The 12,071-nt window shown below is 40.0% G+C and overlaps 1 protein-coding gene across 8 annotated transcripts in view; it reads left to right on the plus strand.

Moving 5' to 3' along the window:
• MAP4K3 (mitogen-activated protein kinase kinase kinase kinase 3) overlaps positions 1-12,071 on the plus strand; it is a 65,336-nt gene that overhangs the window by 23,231 nt on the left and 30,034 nt on the right. For 4 of the 8 annotated variants that reach the window (XM_083733214.1, XM_083733211.1, XM_083733212.1 and 1 more), the window contains exons 10-15: positions 266-328; positions 414-495; positions 957-1,067; positions 4,080-4,155; positions 4,600-4,658; positions 9,210-9,272. In XM_083733214.1, coding sequence (XP_083589340.1) covers positions 266-328; positions 414-495; positions 957-1,067; positions 4,080-4,155; positions 4,600-4,658; positions 9,210-9,272 — 454 coding nt within the window. The remainder of the gene's footprint in view (positions 1-265; positions 329-413; positions 496-956; positions 1,068-4,079; positions 4,156-4,599; positions 4,659-9,209; positions 9,273-12,071) is intronic. The other 4 variants (XM_083733218.1, XM_083733217.1, XM_083733213.1 and 1 more) reach the window with 1 other exon arrangement.

The raw sequence follows: 12,071 nt of genomic DNA on the forward strand, positions 1-12,071 counted from the left end.
GTCATCAAAGACACTCAACATTTTATAAAAAACCCAAGATAAATTGCTTTTGCATTTAATTTATGATGTAAATCAGATAGATGCTATTCTTGCCTTGTTCATTCTACCTGAATGTTATTGGCCCATTGATAGAGTGGGGTGTTTTTTGTTTTTGTTTCCTTTTTAAACAAAAAAAAATTCCCCTACTGAAGGCATCTCCTGGATATAAAATAATATCGATTTTGTAGTTCTTAAACAGCAAGTAACAACTGTTCTTGCTTTTCAGAGCACTCTTTCTAATGACAAAAAGCAACTTTCAGTCTCCCAAGCTAAAGGACAAAATGAAATGGTAAATACCTTTGTTATATAGCCACACTGTATTGATTATTGTATTCACCAAATAACCTTCTAAAGCTTGCAATTACATTTTAAAGGTCAAATAGCTTCCACCATTTTGTGAAAATGGCACTTACAAAGAATCCTAAGAAAAGACCCACAGCTGAAAAACTATTACAGGTATAACTTATGTTTTATTGTTTTCCACTGTGTTAAAATGCTGTCTGTAGTATTGTCCTTATGTGAAGACACCTTCCATAAGGAGGTGCCGAGACAAATCATTCCTGGTGGGGGGAAGCAGTAGGTTGGGGTGGCGTATTATGTTATACAGTATCTGGTTGGTTCAACGATTGGTGTGCCGAGGCCCTATGGAACACCTATTTTTGTTTATCTGATTTCTTCCCCTATGCATAGAATCATATGAGCTGCTCCTCCTTTCTTTAGTCTGTGTGTTCCCATATGGGAGTGGGCAGGAAAAGTGAGCACTTGACTGAATTTTGCCTTGATAACATTGGGGAGACTTAAACTTTGTTTTTACTGTTGGTTTTAGGGAGCTTGCCCAACTTCTATCTATGTTAAAATTTTCAAATTCTAATACATATTCCATTTGCTTTCTCTCCTGCTTCATTTTGTCTCTTTAGCATCCTTTTGTTACCCAGCCCTTGACCCGGACGCTTGCTATTGAACTGTTGGATAAAATGAATAATCCTGATCATTCCACCTATCATGATTTTGATGATGATGATCCTGAGGTGAGAATACTTCTTTCTTATAGAAGTCAGTGTATTTGCAGTTTTGTAATACAGTGGTAACTCGGGTTAAGTACTTAATTCGTTCCGGAGGTCCATTCTTAACCTGAAACTGTTCTTAACCTGAAGCACCACTTTAGCTAATGGGGCCTCCTGCTCCTGCCGCGCCGCCGGAGCACGATTTCTGTTCTCATCCTGAAGCAAAGTTCTTAACCCAAGGTACTATTTCTGGGTTAGCAAAGTCTGTAACCTGAAGCGTATGTAACCCGAGGTACCACTGTAAAACATCTGAGCTATATCTGAGACACCTTCCCCATGTCAGGTAATGTGAGGATAAGGAGGGTGGTTGCAAATATCTGAATTTCTAAAACTTGTCTCATGAATGAGTGAAACTGGTGAGAAAGGAATCTTGGATTGAGGGAGAGTGACTTACTCATGCTCTTTAGCTGCTATGTTGCACTGATTCGGCTTACTAACTCAACAATAAATGCCAGACGATGGGCACCATTTCTCTTGCCCTCATCCTCAGGGCACCAGACTTAGCTGGTCTCTGAGACACCACAGAGCCCAGAGACCATGCAACAGACACTAGCACTGCTCAGAATAGTGTGCTACAGGTTTTTTTGTAGCTCCAAGCAGTTTGTTACCGTTGTATCTCCCGTCATAGCATGGCGTGTGTGATGTGAGTTATCTCCCATGTTAAGGTTTGCATAAGTATATATTGACAATGCACATTTTAGTTGTCTAAAAAAATATTGACAGGGTCAGAGATTCTGTGAACCTTGTCCACTCTTTAGACTCAAAGCAGCCAAAATCCTTTTACTGTACTGTAGGAAAACAATCTTCCAGTCCCCTCATTTGGCGTGAATTCACTGAGCTGGAGCTGTTTGCAGCCTAAGCATTTCTGAAGATGCTCACACTTAAATTATTACTTGTTACTACGCCATTGCTTACGGAGCTTAGGACACTTCCTCATCTGTTTCCACAAACTAGTTATCTGAAACAATAAAGCAGTTTCCAGGCCTTGTATTGAACTGCTAGTTTGTTTTTGATTGACTGATAAGGATGCCACTTAGCAGCATTAGAGGAAAATCTTTAGTGGCTAATTACAATGTGAAGCTGGGATGCATTCTTAGCTAGCTTAGGCTGCTTTACCCTTCAGGATGCATCCTGACGCTTACTTGGATTTAATCCCTATAACACTGAGATAAAAGCTTTAGGTTGCTAGAGGGGGCTGTTCAATGTCTTGTCCAAACGCCTATATAGCAAAATCTTTATTTCAGGTTTTATAACTTCAGTTTTGCTGAAAGCATAACTTCTGGAATGGTTTCTACTTGTAATTCTCCACTAGCACCCCAACAAGTTTACAGTGCACGCATAATGGGGGAGCTGAGTAGGGAAACTGATGGTAAAGCAGAGCTAGCACCTGGGCAAGGTGCCTCCAGAGCAGGCTTATGCTACTCTGGTGCCCCCCCCAAAAAAATCAGTTTACTGTACTAGATTGAAGGTAAGGGTCCGTTTTTCAGCCAGTGGCTGTAATCTTCACTGTTGCTTTGTAATAAAAAATTAAAGGTCATACATATTTTCATAAATGTACCAACCAAGCACATAGATATGTGGACCACATGTCTGGAGCAGCACAGGAAGACCGCCCTGAAACCAATTTGACTCCCAAACTGACCAAATGTTTCCTATGCAAGGAGGGAGGGGGTCAGGGAACCTTCCCATTGTCTCAGGAATTGGGCAATCACCATTTCAAAGGAATGGGCAGACTACCATGAAAGGCAATCAGATAACCTGGTAGACAGGAAAAACAACAACATTCAAATTTCTGTTGTAGACCACCTTTTCTGTGATGTAGGTATGATGTTTGTGGGGGGTGGTCTTGGGTTACGCCCCTTCTGTGATGTATGTATGGAGGGGTGGTCTTGAACTCCAGGTCAAAGAATTTAAAATGTCTATATAAGGGCAGGCACCCCTTTGTTCTGGGTCCTCCTCCGTGTGAGGGGAGCACCCTGTTGCAACAGCTTTAATAAAGATCAGGCTTACGAGCTCCTTTGCTTCTCAATATTCTCTGGCTGGCCTCTGTTATTTTCTCCTACCGATGGAGAACCTACAAAGGACTCTATAAGGGCTCTTGTGTCCCCCATAAGGGAATAAGGGCAGATTTTGTTTACAACAGCTACGATTCATAGCATGCTTGCTGCCCTGACGCACAGGTAACAAGGAGAGAGGGAGAAGATATTAGCCACCACCATTGGCCTCTGTGTTCCCCCCTGAGACCCATTTGCCAAGCCATCCTGGTTGCTGATGAACACACGCTTACAAAACTAAATAGAATGTTACTATCACCTTGTCTGTCTGCATCTATTCATGCAGTTCACTTAAAACCTACCTTGCTGTAAGAGTTTCCATCAAACAATAGGTTTGCAGTAGCAATACCTTACTAGTAAAGGTGACTTTGATGACAAAGGAGGATTCTTCCAAAAACGAAAGAAAACAGCCCTCAATTGAAAAAAGACTTGCCCAAGGCTTTCTTTAAAATTAATAGTATACCATTAGTAGCTGTGACAGGTCTAGACTCATAGAGACAATGGAGTAGACATCAGTCTGCCAAGAACTTATGTCCCTGTGGATGATGGACTTTTATATAAAGTGATAGAAACTTGGTTTCTATCTGAATGTAGTTTTCCACTGGGAGCTAGTGCTATTTTTGGAATGTGGAATCTTAATCTGAAACTCACAAGGTTCTCCTTCTCCATTGAATTTTAAGTTATGCCTTAAAATTGCTTAAACTCACAGGACGCTTTTACACTGCTGCTTCTAAAGGAGGGCATTTTGTTGAACTTCCACCTCATTTCATACCAGAGGTTTCAGTCATGATAAATATCTGTGTATATGTAGTGATTTTCAATATACAGAATTTTGTGTAAAGGTTTTTTAAAAGAATATTCACAAGAGGCATATGGAACACCTGTCTTTTCATTTGTTAAACTATGTATATATTTTCCCTAGCCTCTTCTTGTGCCTCATAGAATTCATTCGACAAGCAGAAATGTGAGAGAAGAAAAAACACGCTCTGAAATAAACTGTAAGTACACACGCAAGTTTTCAAAGGTAATTGTGAATTTGTCTTCCATATCCACACATGTGGTGGTGATTTGTATTAGCTCATTACCACCCAGTGTATGTTAGATGATCATAGATTTAAAATTTCAGTCTTGCTAGAAGTATATAGTTTCTTTACTTCCATAGCTATTGGTTGCCTTAACTGTACTGCTCATAGCTAAGCTAGATTCTTCCATGCAGCTCTGTTTCCTCAGTGCTTCATTGTATTCCCAAGGATATGAAGCATTTGAAAAACCAATTGGAAACCAAGTGCCAAGAGTTGCAAAACACACACACATGTTAGAAAGATACAGTACTGTATGTGATGTTTGCTTTCTGACTAGTTTTCCAAAGGCTTTTACCATCATTTTATATTTCTGCATGCTTTGACCTCACTTCTGAATATTTCATTTCTTCTCTTCGATAGTTGGCCAAGTAAAATTTGATCCACCTTTAAGAAAGGAGACAGAGCCTCATCATGAGTTTGTGAGTAACACAGTTGTATGTGTTTTGCTGCATGAAATCATGCCATATAAAAAAATGTGATTCGGAGCATAAGACTTGTAGACTCCTGTGGATATGTATGGTATATCTGTGCAAGACCTCAAAATTATGATTTGCATAATATATTTTTCCCCTGAATATTTGGGATCCTTCAAAACGTATTTAGATCTGTCTTCTGATTCTTAAGCAAATATCCCACAAGTAGATATAGCTGTCTTCCTTCCTGTTTTCAGGCTATTTTGAGTACCCCTGTTTAAACGTATTTCTCTAAAGCTGTTGAACAGCTTCCTCATAAGGTGGGACCACTGGATTTGGCAATTAGGTAGAAATCTCACCCACTTTGCTTACTGCAGCAAAGGGGGACTTGTGAGTCACCATGACCCTGTAACTACGAAACACAGCAGGCCAGAACTTACACAAGTACAACTCTTATGTCTTTGGCTCAGAGTCTGATAGGTCACAAGTTTTATGTGGGGCAGGCTGTTATGCAGCCTCAGCTTCCTGATACGTCAGACGAATGAATCAATTTTGGCTTGTTGCATGTAACTTGTGTTCTTCCTTATGTCTTCCTTCTGGGTCTCCACCACCCCGCATGCTGTGCATCACTTTGCTCTTGCACCCGCTACAGTATTGCCTTGCCTTACAGCAGTGGTGATGAGTCCATGGGCCAGCCTGCTAAGCCAGTTTTAATGGCCCACTAACCCGTGGCAAATTTTATCCATTTTATTGGGGTGACTTGCATGGCAACACTGAGAGTTGGTCAAAGTGCTCCGGGAACAAGAAGGGGCACTCATCTGTTTCCTGAATGCTGACCAAACATTGGGGCTGGTTTCTTTTTTCAAAATAATAGTGGAGCTGGTTTCCTTCATGTTTCCAGAGCACTGGCCAGCGCTCAGTGGCGATCAGCTGCTCCTTGCTGCTGCCAAAAACTGCTGCAGTCACAATGGTGGCAGCTTGCTCTGCCCCTCTGCAGAAGCTGTCGCTGAATCAGCCACAAGTGCCTGGTGCCACTGAGAGTGAAAATCTGTGTGGTGGCCACACGCACTACTGGCATACCTTCCTCAAACCAAAGAAAGTTAGCCACTCTCATTCTGCAGTTTGTTTACTTAAAAAACATGGCCATTATATGCTTGATCACTGTGTATACATCTAAGGTCAGATATCTCATTAGTATGGAAAGATGGATATTAGCAGAGGGCAGATGTTTGAAAGCAGTTTTGAGTGCAGAGAACTCAATGGGGGAAACACAAAAGAGCCTTATGCAATGAGATGACAGGACCTTAATTGTAGTCAGCAAATAGAAGGCTGTACACCAGAAACCCTGAGGTGTGGATACATTCCAGTGGCCAGGAGGCTAGTATATACTTCAAGGCAAAGTACTGAGAAAGCAGGGAATTGCATTCAGGTGGGTCCCATGCAAACTTGGTCTTGGGCATCTGATGTCCATGCTGTCTACCCTTGAGTCTTGTGGTTGTCCCAGTTCATTCCATCCAATTGTGTCCAGATATTTGCCTGCTCATTGTTGATTTAATTGCCATTTTTGTGTTATAGCAGAGAGTCCAACAATAGGTAGTAAATGTGGCAAGTTGTCTTAGCTCTGAACTCCCCCACAAACAAGCCCCTGTTTTAGCACAGGAAGCAGTGAAGGCAGAAATCTACTTCCTGCTGCCCTTTGCAAATGTTGCTTCCTAATGTCTTCAGTGGGTAGCACCCAACATGAGTTGCTAGGGCACAACAATTCTGCCTGTTGCTTTCTAAACATTGGGGTAGCAGAGAGGAATTGACTCTTTCGCTCTCCTTTCCTGTTCTTCCCTTCTTTCCCTGGGTTGAAGTTGAAGCTTTGTTTTGTACAGCAGGCAAGGAAGTAATGTGGTCTTTTAGAAGAATGGTACTTGATGCGTGGCAGCTGCATCCTCTTCCACTGCCTCCAAACTTTTAAAGGTACCAGCAGGCATCATGTTTTGAGCTGGCAACTCTACAGATCTCTCACTCAGGATATGAGCAAGAAGGCAGTGTTGGATTAGCTGCTGCATTCTCTTAAATCATGAACTCATTCTGAGGAGCGTTGATGGTCCTTAGGCCTTGTGTTTAATTATCTCTCAGGATAGAAACACGTGAAGACTTTTATGCAGCAAAATGATAAAGACATTTCTTATTTTACTTCATCTCCATGTAATTTCACTTTTCCTTGGAGAAAATATAACTTTGGTATACTCCTTAAAGCAGCCATGCTGATACATATTGGAAAGTATCTTGATTGCTAAAATTTCCTTCAGGAAATTCATCAAGTCCTTCAGCTTTCTCAGTTTCAACACCTCTTAGGCCACTGTTCTTCCATTTTTTCCAAAAACACCTTTATTTGGATGCCTACCAGGTTTTTCATGGTAGATTTGCACTTCTCTAATTATGTATCTTTCTGAGCAAAGGCTGGAAATTTGCTCTCAAACAGTTTATTTCTTGATTCATGATTATACCCAATAGACCATTACTAGGCAGGTTATAAAACTGTATTTTTTAAAAGGTTTGTACTTCTAGAAAACAATTTACTCAATTTAGTGTTGTTTTTCTTTTCACATTGGCTTCTAATTCGCATTCCTTGCACCTATTTTAAGGACTGACTCTAAATGTGTGGACTTGTTTTGTTTTTGCATCCCATTCCCTCTTTCTCAAGTGCTTGTTCCTATCTTGTATGTTGTTTGCAGGGCCTCCTGTGTGTTTTTCTTAGCCTCTTTGATAGTTCTATGTATTCCACATTCTGACTTCCGTATTGCATGCTCTCTTATTCAAGATAGGAGCATATAAAACTGCCGTATTTCAAATGAGCCAGACCGTTCCCCCATCTAGTTCCTTATGGTCTATACTGACCTGCAGTTGATGTTGAGGGTTTATTTCTCAACCCTACCAGGAAGTCCCTGGGACCTTCTGCAAACAAAACATGTGCTCTATTCCTGAGCTATGGACAGATTAGAGAGACCAAAAATAGGTGGGAAAATTACTTGTGTATGACAATTTACCTATCAGTAATTGTATGCAGTTATAAAATCTGAACCCAGAACACTGGCATGGAGGAAAAGTTTGTGTTTGGGAAACAGATTATTTGTCTTGAGACCATGAGGGACAAAACTCAGATAAAATACAATTAAAGTGGCTCTTGTTTTTGCCCCACTCACTCACACGTTTAAGCATGAGGAACACCCATTTCATCTGCATGTTCTCTTCTGCATTGTTCTTTACCAACATTAGTCTTGCTTTCCAATCAGTTAATTGGTTTTTAAATCCAGTCTTGGAGAAGTATCTTTTAAACACTTTGTTCTGGTGGAGATATACTTCTTCATATCTCATCTTGTTGTACGAGTGGAAGATGGAGACAGATTACTGATTAAAATTCCTATGCACAAACACCCTTTTTTTAAAAAAGGAAGCTCCAAGGTCTATAATGTTTTTTGGCTGGATGCAAGTGAGACTGCTGGGATCTAAAGAGCTACCTAGGCTCAAAGAAGGGGCATGTACTAGTGGAAACTACCGTATTTTTCGCTCTATAAAATGCACCAGACCACAAGATGCACCTAGTTTTTGGAGGAGGAAAACAAGAAAAAAAATATTCTGAATCTCAGAAGCCAGAACAGCAAGAGGGATCGCTGCGCAATGAAAGTAAAATCCCTCTTGCTGTTCTGGCTTCTGTGATAGCTGCGCAGCCTGCATTCACTCCATAAGATTCACACACATTTGCCCTTACTTTTTAGGAGGGGAAAAAGTGAGTCTTATAGAGCAAAAAATACGGTATTTTCCTTTCTGCTGCAGACTCAAAAATAGTATGAAGCATGAGGGTCCGCTGTTTAAGGAAGAGTGAGTCAACCCCCTAGTTAGGCTCACAAAACTAGTTTTACAGTCCTTTGAATCTGGGCCACAGTATCCTATAAAGTCACAGTTTAGGTTTAAGCATTTTTATAACACACAGTTGTCAGCAACATGGGAGAACTCAATCATAGAGTTGTAGAGTTGGAAGGGACTTTCGAGGATCATCTAGTCCAACCCCATGCAATGCACATTGATATGCCCCAATGTGAAACACACTTGGAACCAACTTGCATTGGTTATGAAGTTGGTCTGGTTCCATATTTTGAACCATAAACCACCTGGCACATGGAACTGCCTGTGGGTATGCAGCTAACTGGACAAAATACTTTGTTAATGTTTGGAAGAAATAATAGTACAGGAATGATGGGAAATCTATGGCTTGCAACTTTCAGGGAAGAATAACAAAATATGTGTGTGTTTTTTAAAAAAAATTATTGGCGTATAGAATAAGAAGTATAAACAAATGTACACCTATTACCAGTCCTTGCATTTCTTAAGTCACTGTTGAACATCTAAAGGCTATACTAATCCACCTGCTATATTGTATAAAGCTTTAGACACTTTAATAAATGGTAGTGGCAGAGTCAGCTACATGCAACAATGTCCCTTTGTACTTAGATGTTTTTGAGTCTAAAAGTAATTAACCTGAGTTTCTGGTCTTTGTCTGATGAACAGCCCGTCAGTAACGATTTTTCGGACAGTTCAGAAGAAATATACTACACTGCAAGATCTAATCTGGTATATTCATCTATTGCTTTTTCTTTGTCAGTGTTTGTTCGTCTTTTTTGTTTTTCAAAGTTAAATGTTTTGTTCAGTTGTCATGCTGCTTTCGCCATCTGTAGAATAGTCAAAAGGTCGACTAATCAAATACTTGCGTAATAATAAAGCTACTGATTTTAATTACCCACGGCAGTGTTGCATTCTTCTATACTAACATTTCTCACAATGATTTTTGTAATTTCACTAAAACTATATTAAAACAAATTGCTAAGACAATTGCTAAGCTGCTGACTAGGTTAGTTTTCTTCATAATGAGAGAAATTTGAGCACATAAATAACAAAAGGTAACAAAGTTCATTGGGAAGGAAAGGATTGAAATCAGCTTGAAGAAAATGGAGTGCAGGTATTGCTTCTATATCTTATTTCCCACCTCTTCCAACATGCATTTGTTTATTTAATACTTAAAACATGAGTACAACAGTAAGCACTGAGATTTAATAATATTTGCGGATAATTGTTTTGTGTAAAGCAACTTAGTTTTTGAAACATTTTACCCAAGAATTATTTTGTTCAGAAATCTCTTCTCCTTTGATCTTTAGCAGTAGAAACAAATTTTAGTCGTTAATATCCTTTGCCTAATACTTAAAATGTTGCTTTTCTGGGTTTATTTCATAAAGAAATAAACTTTTGGCATTAACGAGGTAACATAGCAAAACTTTAGTTGTTTACTATGGACACCTGCTTCCATTTAGATGGAGGTTGCCTGCTTCTTCCTCCTTGGTACACAAACCTGCCTTCAAGAATTTGTATTTGTAGCTCCATTAATTCTTTCCCTAGTTTAATGGTGGCTTCCAGCTGGCTCTGTGAGAATAACTCTAGGCTATTGTTCTATAGCATCTCCTGAGACACTCCTGCAACATTGAACTTTAACATAATTTCTTTTAAAATATATTTATTTTTGTCCTGTCCCTGCCTGTAAATTTTTGGCAAAACTTGTACTAATTGTGATCTCTCTTCGAGGGGAAACAATTTCCTTTCAATAGCAGTAAACCACATAGCATGTTGGTACATACTTTACGGTCATCTGCACTGTGCGTCATCTGTTTTCACAAACGCTATCTTTCTTATTAGGAAGTTCATTCTTGATTTCCCGCCAAAGATATTTCGGAACTGTGTGTACAGTTAAAAGAGAGATGTCAGAAGTGTGAGAACAAGCTTGTCTTCTAGATAGATAGTTGGCATATTCTGTGCCTCTGCAGATTTTAGGAAGCTTGTGGTGATTTCTACATTGGGAAGGATGGTGTCAGTGGCCTTAGTCAAGCACTGTTTTACTCCCAGGATTCTACCTACTCTGAGATTGTGAGCAGATTTGGGGCATGTGTGCTCCTTCCTGCTTCCAGGAATGTGAGCAGAAGGTAACAAATGAACTTGGGAAATGCCATGTTTGTCTGAACATAGATTTTCCCTGACTCTTGTGAGAATGAACCTTCTAGAAATTGGGTTCTATTTCTCACAGTTGGAGAGGTCTCATATTTGGGCACAAATTACTCATCGCCTTCTTTACACTGTGATGAACGTGCAAGTGGTAGTATATGAGCCTAGTCCTCGTTCCCAGTTGTATCCAAAGGGCAGAATAGTGGCCTGGTTTGCAAGGTATGCGAAGTCAAACCCTGTCTTAGCTAGACTGTCCACAGCTGCTTTGTGCCTCCGTTGGTCCTTTTTGCTGCCGTGTTGCAGGGAGGTAAGCCAAGGTTTGGCTTAGGTTGTCATTCAAACCAGGACTCAGGGTCACTCTCCCCTAGCTAACTGCAAGCTGTACCCAAAACATGTAATGAAAGTGATTGCGTTTCTATCATTTATTTTTATGCTGTGACCTGCCCCAAAATCTACAGATGAAGGGCAGTATACAAATTAATTAATTAATTAATTAAATAAATAATTTTGTTGTTGTTGTTGTTGTTGTTGTTATTATTATTATTATTATATTTGCTGCATGGTCTGCTTGAAAGCAGTCTTTACAGAATGGAGTGTGATTTGTGTCATGTCATCCAATGTCTATGGCCTTCCTGAGATAACTTAAGACAGGGAGTGATTTACCAAGACCCCTGTGAAGAGCAATCTGAACCTCCCCCCCGCCCCGGGAGGGGGGCGTGGAGAAAGTGGGAGAGAGAAAAGGGGGTTCCCACTACTGCCTTGTGGCTTCTTGCAAATTGTCCTTGGAGGAATGTGGCCCTTGACAGAAAAAAAGATCATTCTTTAAAGAATGATCATTCAGTACAAATGATACGTCTTTATCACCTGAAAATTGAAACCGTTTAATCCAAAATGTATAGCGTCACTTCAGAGATCATTTCTAAAACGTCATGCTTGATGCTAACAAATGCATCTCATTTTACTCTTTTCTATCCAAGCAACATTCCTGGTTCTGGAGCAAAAGCATGTCTTGTCAAACATGCTTACCACTTACGCCTAGTCTTTTGTTGGAAGGTTATGTGGGATGACTCAGTTAGAATTAATTTGTTTCACGGCTCAGTCCTGCAAGCAGTAGATTTGACAGAATCGTCTGACCACCTCATTCAGTATTCTCATATTACTTATGTGAAATCCAAACTGCTAACAAGCTGCTTGCTCTTGCCTTCAGACCCCAGATCTGCAATATGGGGGCAATTCATACTGGCATACCTTGTTGTAAGGATTATGTTAATATATGGGAAGCACACTGAACTCCCTAATGCATCACATGTGCATATACTAGGTATAATAATAGTAGTATGATTTTGAATTCCTTAACAATAATTACCTAGTTGACACACTTCC

Source organism: Podarcis gaigeae (assembly GCF_964106915.1).
Source record: "Podarcis gaigeae genome assembly, chromosome: 3".
In the NCBI taxonomy this organism is placed as follows: Eukaryota; Metazoa; Chordata; class Lepidosauria; order Squamata; family Lacertidae; genus Podarcis; species Podarcis gaigeae.